Consider the following 17,911-nt stretch of genomic DNA (forward strand, 5'->3'; position numbering starts at 1 on the left):
ATCAGGTGATGCAGATAATCCAGTTCTTATTAACATAACCACACTAGAACTTTATACCAAGGAAAATCATCACCGCATTTGGGGACCAAAGTATCTGTTATATGTCTTTGAAATTTGTTAGATTTTTGACACATGTGCTTAGAGACAGAGTTTTCACACTTTTGTCATTGTCCTCAAATCCATAGGGTTTGGAACTGTATTTGTACCATGAGAAGAGTAATTTCCTTTTTACTTTCATCAAGGTTATTTTTAATTTTAATGTAGTAAAAAACATTTTTTGCCCCTTTAATTTCGTATCTACCCTAGTTTCTCTCTCTTTGCTCAATTCAGTATTTTTTCAGTATCAGTATATTTTTTAAAGCCATCATTAAAACAAAATTTGTATTTGTGACCATGGCGCCTACCACTTACTTATGGCCCTACTTATTACTTATTACTTAACTTCTTTATGTCTCAGTTTCTTCATCCATAAAATCAGGATCAAGAATAGTACCTTATAGCCTTGTATGAGGTTTAAGTGAGAAAATAAGTAAATAAATACATACATATAAACATACATATAAATATACATTTTTATATATTTAAAGTGTAAGGATAGTTTTTGCAACAGATATTAACGTTGAGCCTATTGCTTTTTCCTTTCTAGGACAAAGTTGCAAGATTGGGTCCCTAGTGTATCAATGAGCAGTGTTTAGTTTCTTTTACCTTTTAAAAATGAATTATTGTAGTATGAATTAAAATGGGAACAAAACCTCTTCAGATATACATTTCCTGTCTTATTTAACATATTCCTAGAAATTAAAACATAGAATGTATATAAATTATTTTTTTAACTAAGTAGTCCTTCAGTGAAATATTTCAATCGAGGAATGTGTATTTTGCCCAATTTCAAGGAAAGGAACCAAGGTATTCAGTAAAGAATGATGAAAACTATGATCTCCTCCTTCCCTAAGAGTTATAGTTTTGTGGAGTATTTTAGATTGACTGTTGTAGGCCACCAGAAGGGCATAGAGCCACATGCCACAAGCGGGCCTGTGCAGACCCTCATTTCAGTTTAAGACTCCTTGGCTGTGGTATAGACCCTGGCTACTCCTGCCGTCTGTGTGGGTTTTTGTTGTTATTGTTTTTTAGTTGTGGTTTTTAACCTGGACTGTATTTTCACTGCAGTGCCAACTTTTCTCAGCCTCCTGTGAATGGGGGCTATTCAAGACTTCCCATGGCTCTGTGTTTAATGGACCGCACATCCTCTGCTCTGTTCTGCTTGGGAGTCTTGTTGAACTTGCATGTAAGGAGAAGGCAGCACCCAAATTCGTGTCTAGCTATTAGTGCACCAGCCAGTAATCAAGAGAAGTTTCAGGGAAGTGCTTACGAGAAGTCAACTATAAAATTTTTTTCACGTCTTTACCTGTAAGGTCCTTTCTGAGCTCTAATTCAAGCTATTGCCCATTTTTGCTCAGTGTGTTATTGCTGTGATCATTATTTCTGTAGGCTGGCTTTGGAAGCAGACATCTGAATTGAACCCCAGGTCCTTCATTTATTGGCTATATAATTTTGGGCAGATTACCTTATTAATTCATCCACAAGTATTTATTGAATGTCTATGTGCCAGGCAGAATTCTAAGCACTGGAGATACAACTGTGGACAAGTAAATGTGCTGTAATATGCTTGTGTTCTAGTCAAGGAAGACAATAAATAAGTGAATACAAATATGTAGTTTATCAGTGTACTCATTGATGTGTAAAAAATAAACTTGCTCTGTGAGCCTTAATATCTTCATCAGTAAAATGAGGAAAACTACCACCTCCCAGGATAGTTGTCAGATTAGATGAGCTGGCACCATGAAGGCTTGAGGATATACCAGGGTGGATGAGACAGTCTGCCTCTCGGTCACTTGCTGGCCATCTGGTAAATGAGGGATGTCTTCCCAGAACCTTTTGACCTGCTAGAGTGGAGCAAGTGTTATGTTCTCTGAGAATTAAATTGGCTAAAGTAACATGTGTGTAATTTATTCCAAGTGTCTCTCTCTCTTGGTTCAGTAGGTGCCATCTATTAATTAATACCATGTAAATGAAACTTTAAGAAATCGAATCATGTTTCCCTATTGACACCTATAATTTGAGAGATGCCACTATTATGGTAATGATTGTCCTTTACTACCTCTGTTGGTGGCTATTTTAAATATTTATAAGGCCTTATTGTTATTTGGGTAGCAATATTTGGAATTTTGAGAGCTAATAGATTTTAACTTGGGAAACCAAACATGGAATCTTTCCTGGTGAAAGTTTTTCTGTGGAAGATGAACACAAGCAGTGTATGTCCTGCACCTGTCACTTCTAATTCTCCCATGTTTTAGTCTCCTGTACCTTGATTTCAGTGTTGATTTTGGAAAAATAAATGAGTTTTTCCTAAAAATTTTGCACTTGTGTTGAGGTTTGACAGAAAACAACAATATTCTGTAAAGCAGTTATCCATCAATAAAGAGTAAATTAATTAAAAAAATAAAAAGCAAAACCAAAAAAAAATTTGCACTTGATTTCTGAACCATCATATTGCTATAATACAGTTCTAGGTTTTAATTTTTTTTTCCATTCATTTTTTTCAAGAGTAATTTCTCCAGCTAAAACCCATGATGGTTTCTGTCCCTGTCCCATTCCCACTTCAGTTTGCCTTTGATGTATTACCTGTAAAGTAATTTATAATTTTTTTTCAATTTGCTTATTTTTACTGGATTCCTCCATCTCCTGTTGTAGCTTCTACATTTGGCTTTAGCCTCTTAATAGTATGTTGTGTAAAGCCAATTGAATGACCTTCTCTTTTTGTCTTTTCCAACTTGTCCTAAGGCAAATATTCTAAATTTTGCACAACTGAACCACCTTCGTTAGCTAGTAGGACTGACCCACCAAGTACTAAACAAATACTTATTACTTACATTGAGATATTCTTTTTGATAAAAATGTATTTCTACCCAAGTAACCACCCTCCCCCTCCAATTATAGAGGATTAGTCTGACAGCAGTTCCCTTGAATTTGAGTGTCAGAGTCTGCTGAAATGAGGACTTGAAGTTGAGAAAAGCACTGAGCACTAAGGGAGCACTCATTCACGTTTGGTTGACTTATTCCCTACACAGGCGGACTCTGATAGTGGAAGGTGTGATTCACAGCAGGTCAGCTTTTAGCCAGTGTCACTGCTTGAGTGGTGGTGTGAGTCTCATGTGTCGGAATAGTGTAATGAGGCTTATATTCCAGCACTTGGTTTTTCTACCCCTTTGCTTCAACACTAAATTGATTTTTTTCTAACGTGAACAAAAGGGGTCTATGTGTAAAGCTTGTGTGAGATCATTTTAATGGAGTTTTCAGTGTGGCTGAAATATTTTTTAATGACCTGTTTTACTACGTTAGTATTTTAAAATAAATCTTCAGTTATCATTTGAGTTCAGAAATCTTTGTTCATTTTTTTCTCCCCCTAGTGATAGTTTAATTCTAAGGCGGCCAGCTTATATCTTGCTGCAAACTTGATTATTAGCATTATTTTACTTGTTTTTTATTTCAATCATATTTTGTTAAACTACTGGTGTTCATTCGTTAACTATTTCTAAAAAGCTCTGTTTGATTTCCCCTCTGTTCGACAACTCCTGTGCCCAATACCTGTTCTACTTTCTCTTCTCTCTTCCTTTCTTTCCATTGCCTGTCTTCTGCCACATGCCCATCAGACCTAATTGCTGCTTTGTGAGAGCTTTGTTGAGGCAGTTCCTTGGCCCTGCTGTCCCTTGGGGATTTAATGTGGGTGAGATGTGCCTGTGGCCCTCGAGCCATGTCAGTGGCTGCTATAGCTCCCAGATTCTAAAGACTGGTCCACCTCAGGCCCTAATGTTGTTTCAAGTCTAGAGCATTTTAGTCTCAGGATAGATATGGCAGGAATAATACAATTTGGGTCATTTTTGTCAATGGATATTAACCTCCAGCTTGTCTGCTAATTTTATATAAAAATCTGTGACATGCAGACTATTTTTAGTCTCCTTCAAATTAGAGTGCTTTAAGATAATTTTTATGAGTGCTAATGTTTTTCTTTTACAACTTAGTAATATTACTGTCACTGAATTACTAATCATATATATATATTTTATATATATATATATATATTTAACGTCACTTTGATACCATTTAAACTTTGGCCTTATATCTAAACCTTAGAGAAATTAAAAGTGAGATATAAGAACCCAAAAGACATCTAGATAGAACTTTGGGGTTCATTAAAGGTGAGTTAAATTTTTTCTTCAAGTGAGAAATACAGCTATAATATAGTAAGCCATTTGCCTTTTTAATATTCTGATATTTTAAAAAAAGTTATCTTTTTCTCCAGACTTACAAAGAGATCTGTGCTCTTATGCAATTTGGAAAATATGTAAATCACCCTTAATCTGAAAATCCATTGATTAACACTTGTTACCATTTAGAGGCATTTTCTTCCTATTATTTCTCTTCAATTTTTAAACAAAATATTTTAAATACACTAAAAAATACATGGACACTCTGTGTATTGAATACCAATATAGTGACACTCAGATTTTAAACGTTACTGCTTAGAAAACAAACATGGTTACCAAACGGGAAAGGGGTTGGAGAAGGATAAATTAGGAGTTTGGAATTAGCAGATACAAACTACTGTATATGAAATAGGTAAACAACAAAGTCCTACTGTATAGCACAGGGAACTATGTTTAATATCCTACAGCAAACCATAATGGAAAAGAATGTGCAAAAGATATATATATTACTAGAAACTAACAGGATTATAATCAACTATACTTGAATTAAAATAAAATGTTGATGTTTTATTAAATTTTTCTTAGTTCATGGCCTTGTTTATTATATATATGTGTGTGCATCTATTGAAACATAATTGGGATCATATTATATTTATACTTTTATAATTTTATCTTTTCTTTAACATTTTAAGTATTTTCCCATATCATTAAAATTTGTTTAGTGCTTTGTTGCAACACTAAATTTGTTCTAGTGTTTGCACAGATTTTATTTTTAAATAATGGTAATTCTATCCCTATTTAATTGTACATTTACTTCTAGTTCTTTTAACTTAATATATCACATACTATACATGACTTAAAACACTTTTTCAAAAAACTGCAGGTTAAAACTCATTAGTAGGTCACAAAGGCAATTTAACAGGCTATAGTCAACATAAAAAAAAAAACAATAGAGACGATCAGGGTATTCCTGTGATTCTTTGGCAAAAAAAATGTACATCTTCTAGTCCTTTTGCTTCCATTATCTATATAAACTTAAAATTTTTTTTGACTAGGGGTCACAGTCACAAATATTATTAGAAACCTTTTTAGCCAATCTCCCTCATGTATATTAGATTTGACACCCATCTTTTATGCTTACATTTTCTGGATTGATTTATTAGAACTAGATATATTAAAGTGAGGTAGTCAAATAGTGAAACAAACTCTATACCTCTAGATTTTAGCATTGGAAGGAGTTTTTCCACTGTGGGGATCTGGGAAGTTCTGATTTTTCCCATTCAGTTGTACTTTAAGAAGCTTTGAGCTAACTAACACAGGGCTTTCCCAGTAGCTCAGCAGTAAATAATCTGCCTGCCAAGCAGGAGACATAGGTTTGATCCCTGGGTCAGGGAGATCCCCTGGAAAAGGAAATGGCAACTCACTCCAGTATTCTTGCCCAGGAAATCCCATGGACAGAAGACCCTGGTGGGCTACAATGGGGTCGAAAAAGAGTCGAACATGACCTAGTGACTGAACATGCATGCACAAACTAACTCAAGGGTGATGATCCCTTATAGTTGATAAGTTGTTTCCTTAATATTTGATTATCAGTTTACCAAAAGACTGTGATCTGAGTCACTGGCATAAGTTAGAATTATGAACTCTTGAACATAAATCTTAGGTTTCTCTCCTCTGGTTCTGCCATCCTACCTCAGCTCACCATCTGGAACTTCCCCTACCTTCTGTTCAAATTGAGTGTAGCCTCTCACAGGCACTGCTGCAGTAGTGAATTCAGTAAGTTCTCCTAAACGAAGAGACAAAGCACTTAAACCCTCCAGTATATTGAGTTCTGTCTGCTTAAAGCTTAAGAGATAGGTCCTTTGATACGGCATGGTTCTTATATACAATAATTTTTCAACATCACATTAAACTCTCAGCATGTCATTTTGTAGTGCATTGGTCCTTTTCCCCAGTGTGGCTATCACTTTTAAAGAATCCACTATGATTTAGGAAGAGGGACTCAAGACACTGAACTCAAGGTTCAGTGTGTGTGCTAAGTTCCTTCAGTTGTGTCTGAATCTTTGTGACCCTATGGCTCCTCTGTCCGTGGGATTCTCCAGGCAAGAATACTGGACTGGGTTGCCATGCCCTCCTCCAGGGAATCTTCTCAACCCAGGGATCAAACCCATATCTCTTCTGTCTCCCGCACTGGCAAGCAGATTCTTTACTACTAGCACCACCTGGGAAGCCCCCTGTTCAGTGTAGCAAATGGAGATGACGGAGAGATGAGTAAGGTTGGGACTAGTAATAGGTCTCTTTGGGTAAGATGGTAAGTTGGTGTCTGCTGCTCTGCTTCTTGGAAGTCATTTGCTCTCTCATCTTGCATTTTTTGAGACTTATTCTGTATCAGTTACTCTGCTGGGTGCAGAGCATCCAAAGATGACTAAGCCTGAGGGCCCTTAAGATTCTCACAGCCTTGTGAGGAGTACCTTAGAACAGATACAATCATTAAATAGCAAGACTGAAAATTATATCTAAATCCTGGCACTTAAATTACTAATTGACTAGTAATTGTTTAGCTTTTCTAAGCCTGCTTGCTAGTTTTCCTCATCTGTAAAATGATATTACTAGTTCTTTTACATGGTTTTTGTGAGAATAAGAATGTACATATATAAATTAGCACGTGCCTGGCATTATAGCATGTTTATAGTATGCTGTAGCTGTGTCATTCGATGCCGTTTTTATTATTCAGCGTATTAAGTGCCAGGCTAGACGTTTATAATAAAAAGCCCATGGAAGAGGCAGCTGCCTCACCCCAGGTTCTGCACGCCGCACAGCCACCGTTCGCTGCTTCCACTGTGCGTTTATGTTCACTTTTCTTTCCAGGTGTCGGTGGAGACCCTTTTATCTGTGGACATGCTGTGTTCCTTCCTGTGGGTCACACTCATCCTTACTGAGTTCCCTACATATATAGGAATCCTCTAAAACTCCTTTTCTCTTCTCATGCCCTCCTTTCCCCTTTTCCCTTCCCTTTTTTTCTTCTTTCTCCACCCCCCACCCAAAACTCATCCATCAATTCCTACTGCTTTAGCTATCACCCCTATGAAGATGCTTCCCAAATGTATATCCACAGCATTTCCAGATGCCTGCTGGGCATCTCCATCTGGAAGTCCTTCTTGCATTCAAAGTTAACATGTCCAAAACTGAACTCATTAATTCCCCATTAACACTCCTTTTCTTTCCAGTCCTTGCTAATGCTAGCGTCATCACCTCCAGCAGACAAGTTTGAATCTTAAATTCAGCCCTGATATTTGCTTCCTGGTGCCTTCCTGATGTCTTGCTCATACAGTCAGTTGGCCAGACTAACCTGACCCACCTCCATGCTGCTGCCATCATTCAGGTTTTCTTTCCCATCCCTGCTGCTACTACCCTAATTTAGGCCCTCATTATCTCCCACCTGGAATATTGGAAGAAGCTACTCCTAACCAATCTTCCCTCTCCTTTCCCCTGTACCCAACAACACACTATTGCCAGAGTGACAATATTAGGCCCCAAGTAGCAGTTTTAGTCTTTAGCCCTAAACACATTAGTCCCTTGCTGATAAACCATCCATGCCTTCAAATTGCCTGCAGAATAAAGTCCTGATTCTAAACCTCTCAAGGCCCCTCACTCTTTAGGCTGTCTCCTGGGCTTATTCACCTTCACACTTTGCCCAAATGATTAGCCCCACAGGTCCTGAACCTGCTTCCCATTCTTTTACCTGCTATCACTCAAACCTATTCCTTTCTCCCAAAGTACCATTCTTTCCATTCCAATAACTCCATCCCTCTCCTCCCTCCATTCTCTGCTCAGGAAAATTTGACCATCTTTAAGGCTCAGTCTGAAGTCTGTCTCCACTGGGACGGGCACCTCTAACAAGAAGCCGTTTTCTTTCTTCCTTTGTTTATGGATAACTTATTGATATTCTACTGTCTTTGTTATCTGTTTTTATATTATTCAATTTAACCACTGTTTTTTCAATTTAACCATTTTTGAAACATGTCATTAATAGCTCTTTTAATAGACCTCATTTCTTTGTATTCCTCATAGTATATATATGTGTTGAAACAGTGGAATTTGAGAGAGTATGGAAAGGTTCCATAGCTGTCATTTGAGGATTTAAAATAGTTAATAGTTATGGAAAGATAAGATGATGTAGTAGGAACTGCAGTTAACCACAGAAACAACGATGTGAGAAGGCCATACAATTGTGTTGCATGAAGTTCACTTGTAAAATCCTTATTTCCATGAAATTGTAAAGCTATTAGGATATTAGTGTTAATTGTTGCTCTATTGTAGTTCTAGAGCAGAATTTTGAAGAAGGCCAAATTCCTTCGCCCAAAATTCAACTTATAGACTTTTCAGAATGATGTTATTTAAAATTAGTGATGTGTCTGCTGCTGCTGCTGCTAAGTCGCTTCAGTCGTGTCCAATTCTGTGCGACCCCATAGACAGCAGCCCACCAGGCTCCCCTGTCCCTGGGATTCTCCAGGCAAGAACACTGGAGTGGGTTGCCATTTCCTTCTCCAAAGCATGAAAGTGAAAAGCAAAAGTGAAGTCACTCAGTCGTGTCCGACTCTTAGCGACCCCAGTGATGTGTCTATAGTAGCTAATTTCCCAGGACTACATAGTATCTGACTTATCTTTAACTTGATTGAAATACTGTTTTAGATTTGGTACATCTCTAGTTTGTCCACTAAGCTACTACCTCCATATTTCTCATTGACTACCGCAAAAGCATCCCAACTGATCTCCTCATATCCACTTTGTTCCCCCACCGCCAACACACCCATCAGTCACTTTTCCACACTGATGAGGGAAGACATTTTTTGTATATTTTTTAAAATATCTGATTACATGACCAGATGCTGAAGTTACTGCAGTGGTTTCACATTACTCTTTGGATAAAGAGCCAATGTCTAATCACAAGCTGTTTGACCTGTGCGGTCGAGTCCCTGTTTACTTCTAGCCTCGTTTGTACAGTGTTCTCAGCTTTGCATGTGCTCATTCTTCCTTTGGATGTCAACTCAGTCATCATTTCCTCAGGAAGCCTTTGCTGGCTAGGCTAGTTCCCAGTTGCAAGCTCTCAGAGTATCATCTCTTTTTACTCTGTGGCATTATTAGCATTGTAATTTTACATTATTTGTGATTCTTTCATTATTACTGGTCTCTAGCATCAGCTTGTAAGCTTCGCAAGCTCTTTGCCTGGTTTTGCTCACCGTGGCATCTGTGCCAAGCGCAGTGCTTAAAGTATGGAAGGTATTTGGTCTATATTAGTTTAATGAATGATGAAGGGTCTAAATATATGTGTATGTATATATATATTAGCAAAAGGAAAACAATTCTGTAGAATTTTAGTGATATAGATTACAAGGGACTAAATATTGCTTTCATTTATGATACTTCGATGATGTTAACGATTTCTCCCAATTTTTATACTTATTATATATATTGTAGTTAAAAAAAAGTAAACTGCTTAGTTACCCAGTCGTGTCTGTCTCTTTGTGACACCATGGACTGTAGCCCGCCAGATTCCTCTGTCCATGGGAATTCTCCAGGCAAGAATAGTGGAGTGGGTTACCATGCCCTCCTCCAGGGGATCTTCCCAACCCAGGGATCCAACCCAGGTCTCCCGCATTACAGGCAGATTCTTTACTATCTGAGCCCCAGGGAAGAGTATTAGATAATTACATGTAGTAAAGTGAAATCATAAAGAATCACAGAGTTAGGGGAAAAAAACCCAGATGTCAAATAATCCAGGCTTCCCTTTGATGTGTTGTTTCAGAGGCTGTGCAGCTTCTTGAACATCTTTATTCACAAGGGACTCAGCATCAATAGAGGCTCCTCTGTTCTTTAATTTCTTCATGTGAAGCCAAAATTCACCACCTATATTTTCTATCTATTAGTGTCCTCTAAAGTAATACTTACCAAGTCTGTCTTCTATCCACATGGTACCCTTTCGGATGAGCAGACAGTCATCATGTACTCCTTTAGCTTTAATTCTCCCAGCCCTCCCCTGCACACACACTGCGTTCCTGTCCTGTTGGTTCTGGAGACAGTTGTGTCCTTCTCTCTGTCCTCAAACCTGCACACATGTTGTCTCTAAAACACTCTTTTTTCACTTCCCCTCCTTGCTTCAGATCCTGTGACTCCTTCCCTCTCATCCTTTAGGTCTCAGGGAGGTCTCTTTCACCACTCCTTCACCCCGCTTATGTTGGTTGCCCTTGTTCATATCCCTAAGTAGCTCACGCCACATTTTATTATTATTTTAAATCCAGATTATATAATCCACACGAAGGGAGATCACAACACACAGTGTATGTCATTATGTCCTCCACTGTCTGTCTCGCACTGTGCCTGACTTACAGTAAGCATTTACTACATTTTTGGCTGCGTAAATTTGAGAACACCGTTTTTACTATTCTCCAAGCTAGCATTCTTTTTTTTTTTTTTGTCAGCCAAGTGTGTGGCAGTAAATGATTTCACGATCTTCTGGATATGCTCCAGTTTGTTCGTATTTCTCCTAGAGAGGCACTCAGAATAAATTGTAATGTTCCAGGTGAAAATATGACCTGGATTATATGAAACGTTATCTCTGCAAATTTAGAATCTGAGGGACTTTTTTATGCTCAGGAGCTGAATTTCTTATTTTTCTTGTGAGCTAAGTTTTAAGTAGTAGACATTATCAAATGATCTTATTCCTTTTTTTTTTTTTTTAAGGCTGTTAATGAAGTGAATTTAAAGAAGTGGTGTTTTGGAAACATTTAATTTACTCACACTATTAATCTGTTCTTTGGATTGTCAACTATTGTCTTGTGTGAAAATTGATGCTTAGAAGGCATGCTTTTCTGACTGCTCTCTTGATTTCTATCAACTGGTGGGTGCACTAGAATTTCTTCTCCTGACCTTTTTCAGTAGTGCTTTCTGAAAGTGGAATGTGTTTCAGCCATATATGATGTTTCAGGCTCATAGAAGGAAGGATTCCTTAACTTTTGTTATTTTGGGGGAGTAGAAGAAGAAACAATATAGGAAATTATTGGTGGCTCAAACGGTGAAGAATCTGCCTGCAGTGCAGGAGACTCGGGTTCAATCCCTGGGTCAGGAAGATCCCCTGGAGAAGGGAATGGCTACCCACTCTAGTACTCTTCCCTGGAGAATTCCATAGACAGAGGGGCCTGGCAGGCTGTAGTCCGTGGGGTTGTAAGATATAAGAATTAAGAAAAATACATGGCAAAAAAGTAGAGGGAATGTAGTTTTCTGACTGCCTTATCGCCTTGCTTGTGCTTCCACAGTGGTGTATGCTTTACTCACGTCGTCTCTTCCACACGGTGACTACAGGAAACACATGTCGTTTAACGTCGTTTTACAGAAAAAGTGATAGTCTGAGTCATACAACTAATAAATGGCAGAAGGATTTTTCAGACCTGGTTCTAAAGCAGTCACTATTCTACTGACTCAATAAATAGTTGGTATATGAATGAAATGAAGCCGATGGAGAGTCGCTCTAGCATAATGGATAAACATGTATATAGACTTTAGAGCCAGGTGGCCTGGATTCAAATCCTGGCCCTATCAGGGTTCTAAGGCTTACTATCTATGGTATCTTGGGAAAGTTGCTTGATCTCTCTGTGTGCCTCATTCTCTTCATCTCTAAAATCAAAATAATTGTGGTACCTTCCTCCTAGAGTTGTTGTGAATTAATTTGATTATTATATAGTAAAATACTCAGAACAGTTCCTGTTCTGAGTTGCATTGGCGTTGTGAGGTTCTATTTAAGGATTTGTTGCTACTGCTGCTATTGTATTTTGATGATGATGATGATGTATGTGTCCTCTGTGAAAGGTCTCCTCTCTCAGAAGTTTATGGAAGGTGTTATCAGAACTGTTGCCAGGACTGTTTCTTCAGTCTGACTTGGCCCGATGTCTCAAAACTCACAACTTAAGTTTTAAGTTTCAAGTTGTTAAGTGTTACCCTCATATCTTTCATTCCTCAGTTCAGTTGCTCAGTCGTGTCCTACTCTTTGTGACCCCATGGACTGCAGCACACCAGGCCTCCCTGTCCATCACCAACTCTAGGAGCTTGCTCAAAATCATGTCCATCGAGTCGTTGATACTGTCCAACCATCTCATCCTCTGTTGTCCCTTTCTCCTCCTGCCTTCAATCTTTTCCAGCATCAGGGTCTTTTCAAATGAATCAGTTCTTTGCATCAAGTTGGCCAAAGTATTGGAACTTCAGCTTTAGCATCAGTCCTTCCAATGAATATTCAGGACTGATTTCCTTTAGGATTGACTGGTTTGATCTCATTGAAGTCCAAGGGACTCTCAAGAGTCTTCTCCAGCACCACAGTTCAAAAGCATCAATTCTTCGGCACTCAGCTTTCTTTATGGTCCAACTCTCACATCCATACATGACTACTCGAAAAACCATAGCTTTGACTAGACCATAGCTTTTCATTCCTAAACAGGCTCAACCCCTCAAACACACAGACACACACACAGCCTCACCTTCCTCTTTTCCCTTTCTGTAATTAGGAGCCAATTCACAGCTTCTCTTTAATATTATTATTATATACCTCAGGTAAAACATGTATAAGGATCTAGTAGCGTAAGTTGGGCTTCCCAGGTGGCTCAGTGGTAAAGAATCCACCTGCCAATGCAGGAGACATAAGTTCAATCCCTGGTCAGAAAGATGCTCTGGAGGAGGAATTGGCAACCCACTCCAGTATTATTGCCTGGAAAATACCATTGACAGAAACCTGGCGGACCACAGTCCATAGGGTTGCAAAGAGTCAGACACGACTGAGCACCCACACACAGTAGCATAAGTTAAAATCTGTAATTCAAAGCAAAAAACTTGGAAAGCACTCCATTTTACATTTTCTTCCAAAATACTATGCTTCCCAGCCTCCCTACAGTTCAGGTCTGTAGGATTTAAGTAGATTGTTACATTATAATAAAGAGCTTTGGATATTTCTGTTGATTATTTGTTTCTACTATAGTATAGCTTAATTACCTTAAATTAACTTCCTTTTTCTAGGAAATTAGAACTTCTTTGTAAAAATCATTAACCCCTCTAACCTACTGAAGATCACTTACTAGATTAAGGAGAAAATATAAGTAAAGAAAGAACTGTAACTGTTATTTTGCAGGAAGCCTGAAGATGTCTTATTTAGAAACTAATGAAAGAGTAAGGGGCCCTTTTAAAAATTTACTTGGAAGCATGAGGGGTGAAAATTTTCTTAAGTAATGGGCTAACTCATTAATTTTGACTATATAAACTTAATTTAAATTAATTCTTTGTTCAGAAGTCACCCAAGGAAGTCTTAATAAGTCAGTGACGTATCAGAATACAAATTTTCCTGTTTTTAGAAATAAAGTCACAGATGTAGAAGACAAACTTATGGTTACCAAAGGGGGAAGGGGAGGAGGGATAAACTGGGAGATTGAGATTGACACATATACACGACATATATAAAGTAGAAAACTAATAAGAACCTACTGGATAGCACAGGGAATTCTTCTCAATATTCTGTAATGCCCTATATGGGATTAGAATCTAAAAAAGAATGTGTGTGTGTGTATAGCAGATTCACTTTGATGTACAGCTTAATTAATACAGCTGTATTAGTTAAATTGTGAATCAACTAAACTCAATAAAAATTAATAAAAGTTTTTTGCTATTTTTACCACATTCAAGAATTTTGTTTGTATGTTATTTATGTATACTTTTTAGTATAACTTATTTGACTAGTGCTCATGAAGATTGTTGTAAGTGTTAATTTATTATAATATGTTGTTCTTAGTCTTTCAGTCATGTCCTTTGAAACTCCATGGACTATAGCCTGCCAGGCTTCTCTGTCCATGGGGATTTTCCAGGCAAGAATACTAGAGTGGGTTGCCATGTCCTCCTCCAGGGGATCTTCCCAACCCAGGAATAGAATCCAGGTCTCGCACATTGCAGGTGGATTCTTTACTGTCTGAGCCCATTATAATATGTTACCCATAATTTTCTGTCTTTTTTTCTTTTTCTAATATTGCCCTTTAGTTCTTATATGATAACCTTTTGTGATACTTAAATAAAAATGTAATCTAGGAAAGTATTCTGACCTTAGTTATAGTAGAAATTATAAATATTGAATATTCATAGCAAAAAAATTATATTCTATGTTAAAGCTTAATGTTGCCTAGAATGATTATTCTTTTGCATAAAAAATAAGAAATGGTAAAATATTTGCCCATGGCATTCATTTCCATTTTAATTCTCAAATTTTCGACCTGTGAAGACAGAAATCATTTTGTACCCTTCCCCTTACCAGCACCATCACCACATAATACAACTTCATCAAAGCCATACAATGTATATTTCACCTGCAGTCAACTACCACAAAACAGTTTAACACTATGGGTTCCTCTCATTATCAGACCACATGGTTAAGATTGCATGGGAAAACCCAGAAAGAGGAGGAAGCCAAGTCAGTAGGCCTTACAGTTTTGAGACTATCACTTTCAAAACTAGCTGAGGGTTTCTCTAGATGTTTCCTGCAGTCACTGCTTCCTCCTGTTAACTCTTTCTTCCACAATCCTATTTCTTTTCAGAGGGTCCCATTGTCTGATTTTGGAAGCGTGGGCGTATTTGCAGCAGTTCTCTTACTTGATCCAACTTATTTTGTGATTTTCTTTCTTTCCTTGTTGGCAGGGGTCTTATACACGACAGACAGAATAACCTCCAGTTGAGGGGCTTGGTGGTGTTACTTATTTCTAAGGCAGCTGGGCCCAACAGTGTGAATGCTTCGTGTCAAAACTATGACATGGTCAGTGGGATCTATTCATGGTAAGAAGAAATTTTGAAATTGCTCTCTAAATTGTATTTTCATACAGTGGTCAGTAGAAATCACTGTTTAGTTCTTTGTCATTCTCTGATTCAGAGATAGATTAAAACATTTTGTAAGGTTAAAATATGGATTTTTATTGTTCTTAATAAATCTAATAGTCTTAGCTACTTTGTATGGAACTCTGGTAAATTTTCCCTTGTGTTTTTGTCTAATACTTTCTACCTTGAGGATTTACATTTTTTTATTGAATACTACCCTTCTGCCCCATCATGATATCATTTTATTTCTGTAGAGAACTCTGTATCATTTAGTCCAGGATTCATGGTTTTTAAACCTCAATAGGATAACTTAGCTGTATAGATAATGATGCAACTACCATTTTAGGAGATGTCTACTTCAATGCTATATCATTAACTTTATTTTGTTTATTTTTATGGTGAAGAGGTTTTTATTTAACTGGAATAAGAAACTTTTACCTCTCACATTTAGATTAAAAAATAAATTGATGAGTACATATTATTTTGCTGCATATAAAACAAACTTTAAAATTTCAGTTGTGATTTTTTAAATGTGATTTTAAAAATGTTTTTTAGTAATAATATATCAGCAATAACTTTACTTAATCTTAGAAGTGTACTTGGCACTGTGTTGAAAACCTGTATAGAAGTAACAGTCTGCAGGTGGACTTTGGCACATGAAACTAAAGCACCCAAAAACATGGTGACAAGGGAATTTTCCTCACAAAAAGAACTATTTCTCGAAGCTTAGACTTCTGGTTAATACATCTTATTGATTTACTTTAAAAATCAGTCCTCATCACTATCACACAATTGTGCTCATTTCACATGCTAGCAAGGTAGTGCTTAAAATCCTTCAAGCGAGGCTTCAACAGTACATGAACCGAGAACTTCCAGGTGTACAAACTGGATTTAGAAAAGGCAGAGGAACCAGAGATCAAATTGCCAACATCCATGGACCATAGAGAAAGCAAGGGAATTCCAGAAAAACATGTACTTCTGCTTCATTGTCTATGCTAAAGCCTTTGACTGTGTAGATCACAACAAGCTGGAAAAATTTTAAAGAGATGGGAATACCAGACCACCTTCCCTGCCCCCTGTGAAGCCTGTATGCAGGTCAAGAAGCAACAGTTAGAACTGGTCATGGAACAATGGACTGGTTCAAAATTGGGAAAGGAGGACATCAAGGCTTTGTATCATCACCCTGCTTATTTAACTTCTATGCAGAGTACATGATGAGAAATGCTGGCCTGGATTCCCAAACTGGAATCACAATTGCAGGGAAAAATATCAATAACCTGAGATGTGCAGATGACACTACCCTTATGGCAGAAAGCGAAGAGGAACTAAAGAGCCTCTTGATTAAAGTGAAAGAGCAGAGTGAAAAAGCTGGCTTAAAACTCTGCATTAAAAAAAGAAGATCATGACATCGGGTCCTATCACTTCCTGGCAAATAGAAGAGGAAAAAGTGGAAGCAGTGACAGACTTTATTTTCTTGGTCTCCAGAATCACTGCGGATGGTGACTGCAGCCTTGATTGCTTCTTGGCAGGAAAGCTATGACAAACCTAGACAGTGCGATGAAAAGCAAAGGCAATACTTTGCCGACAAAGGTCTGTATAGTCAAGGCTGTCGTCTTTTCAGTAGTCACGTACAGTTGTGAGCTGAATATGTAAAGAAGGCAAAGCGCCAAAGAATTGATGCTTTTGAACTGTGGTGTTGAAGACTTTTGAGAGTCACTTGGACAGCAATCCACCTGTAATGCAGGAGGCCCCAGTTCAATTCCTGGAATGGGAAGATCCACTGGAGAAGGGATAGGCTACCCAATCCAGTATCCTTGAGCTTCCCTTGTGCCTCAGCTGGTAAAGAATCTGCCTGCAATGCAAGAGACCTGGGTTCGATCTCTTGGTTGGGAAGATCCCCTAGAGAAGGGAAAGGCTACCCACTTCAAGAAGGGAAAGGCTACCCACTTCCAGTATTCTGGCCTGGAGAATTCCATGGACTGTATAGTCCATGGGGTCGCAAAGAGTCAGACATGACTGAGCAACTTTCACTTTTGGACAGCAAGTAGATCAAACCAGTCAATCCTAAAGGAAATCAACCCTGAATATTCATTGGAAGAACTGATGCTTCATTCGAAGCTGAAGCTACAATACTTTGGTCACCTGATGCGTGCAGCCTACTCATTGGGAAAGACCCTGATCCTGGGAAAGATTGAAGACAGAAGGAGAAGAGGGCGACAGAGGATGACATGGCTGGATGGCATCATCAATGCAATGGACATGAACTTGGGCAAACTCTGGGAGATGGTGAGGGACAGGGAGGCCTGGCATGTGCAGTCCATGGGGTCATGACGAGTTGGACTCGACTGGGCGACTGAACAACAACAACATATCTCTAATGAATATCAGCTGGTTTACTATCACTAATCTTAAAATAACACTTGGAAGTCTTTGAGACTTAGTAAGTGTTAATTAAATATTTACTGCATAAATGAATCATTCCCATTTTATAGAAAAAGAAACAAACACTGATATTAAAACTTGTCTAAAATTCTCTCGGTATAAAATGATAGAGTTAGAATTTAAATCTAAAGTGTATTTCTCTCCACTGTGCAGATGCTGTTACCTGTATGTGCAGTGCACTGTGTTGTGACGCTGTGTTTCCAGTCTCTTATCTAGCCTCTAAGAAACAGCTGCATTGCCTTCCGATTCTTCATAGGAACATAATATATTTGGTTGATGGTTGTGGTAATATGAATATTATAAAAGAACTTTGC

At 38.0% G+C, this 17,911-nt stretch overlaps 1 protein-coding gene across 10 annotated transcripts in view; it reads left to right on the top strand.

Moving 5' to 3' along the window:
• Positions 1–17,911, top strand: part of PDSS2 (decaprenyl diphosphate synthase subunit 2) — a 296,799-nt gene that overhangs the window by 129,192 nt on the left and 149,696 nt on the right. For 9 of the 10 annotated variants that reach the window (XR_015132974.1, XM_086317481.1, XM_086317482.1 and 6 more), the window contains one exon: positions 14,982–15,116. The exons of the other annotated variant lie outside the window; for it this stretch is intronic. Coding sequence is in view for 8 of the 9 variants with exons in the window: in XM_086317478.1 (XP_086173604.1) it covers positions 14,982–15,116 (135 nt within the window). In the remaining variant the exon portion in view is untranslated. The remainder of the gene's footprint in view (positions 1–14,981; positions 15,117–17,911) is intronic. 10 annotated transcript variants of the gene reach the window in all.

Source organism: Bos grunniens, chromosome 9 (genome assembly GCF_055505025.1).
Source record: "Bos grunniens cultivar Pamir isolate PY7600 chromosome 9, Bosgru_T2T1.0, whole genome shotgun sequence".
NCBI lineage: Eukaryota > Metazoa > Chordata > Mammalia > Artiodactyla > Bovidae > Bos > Bos grunniens.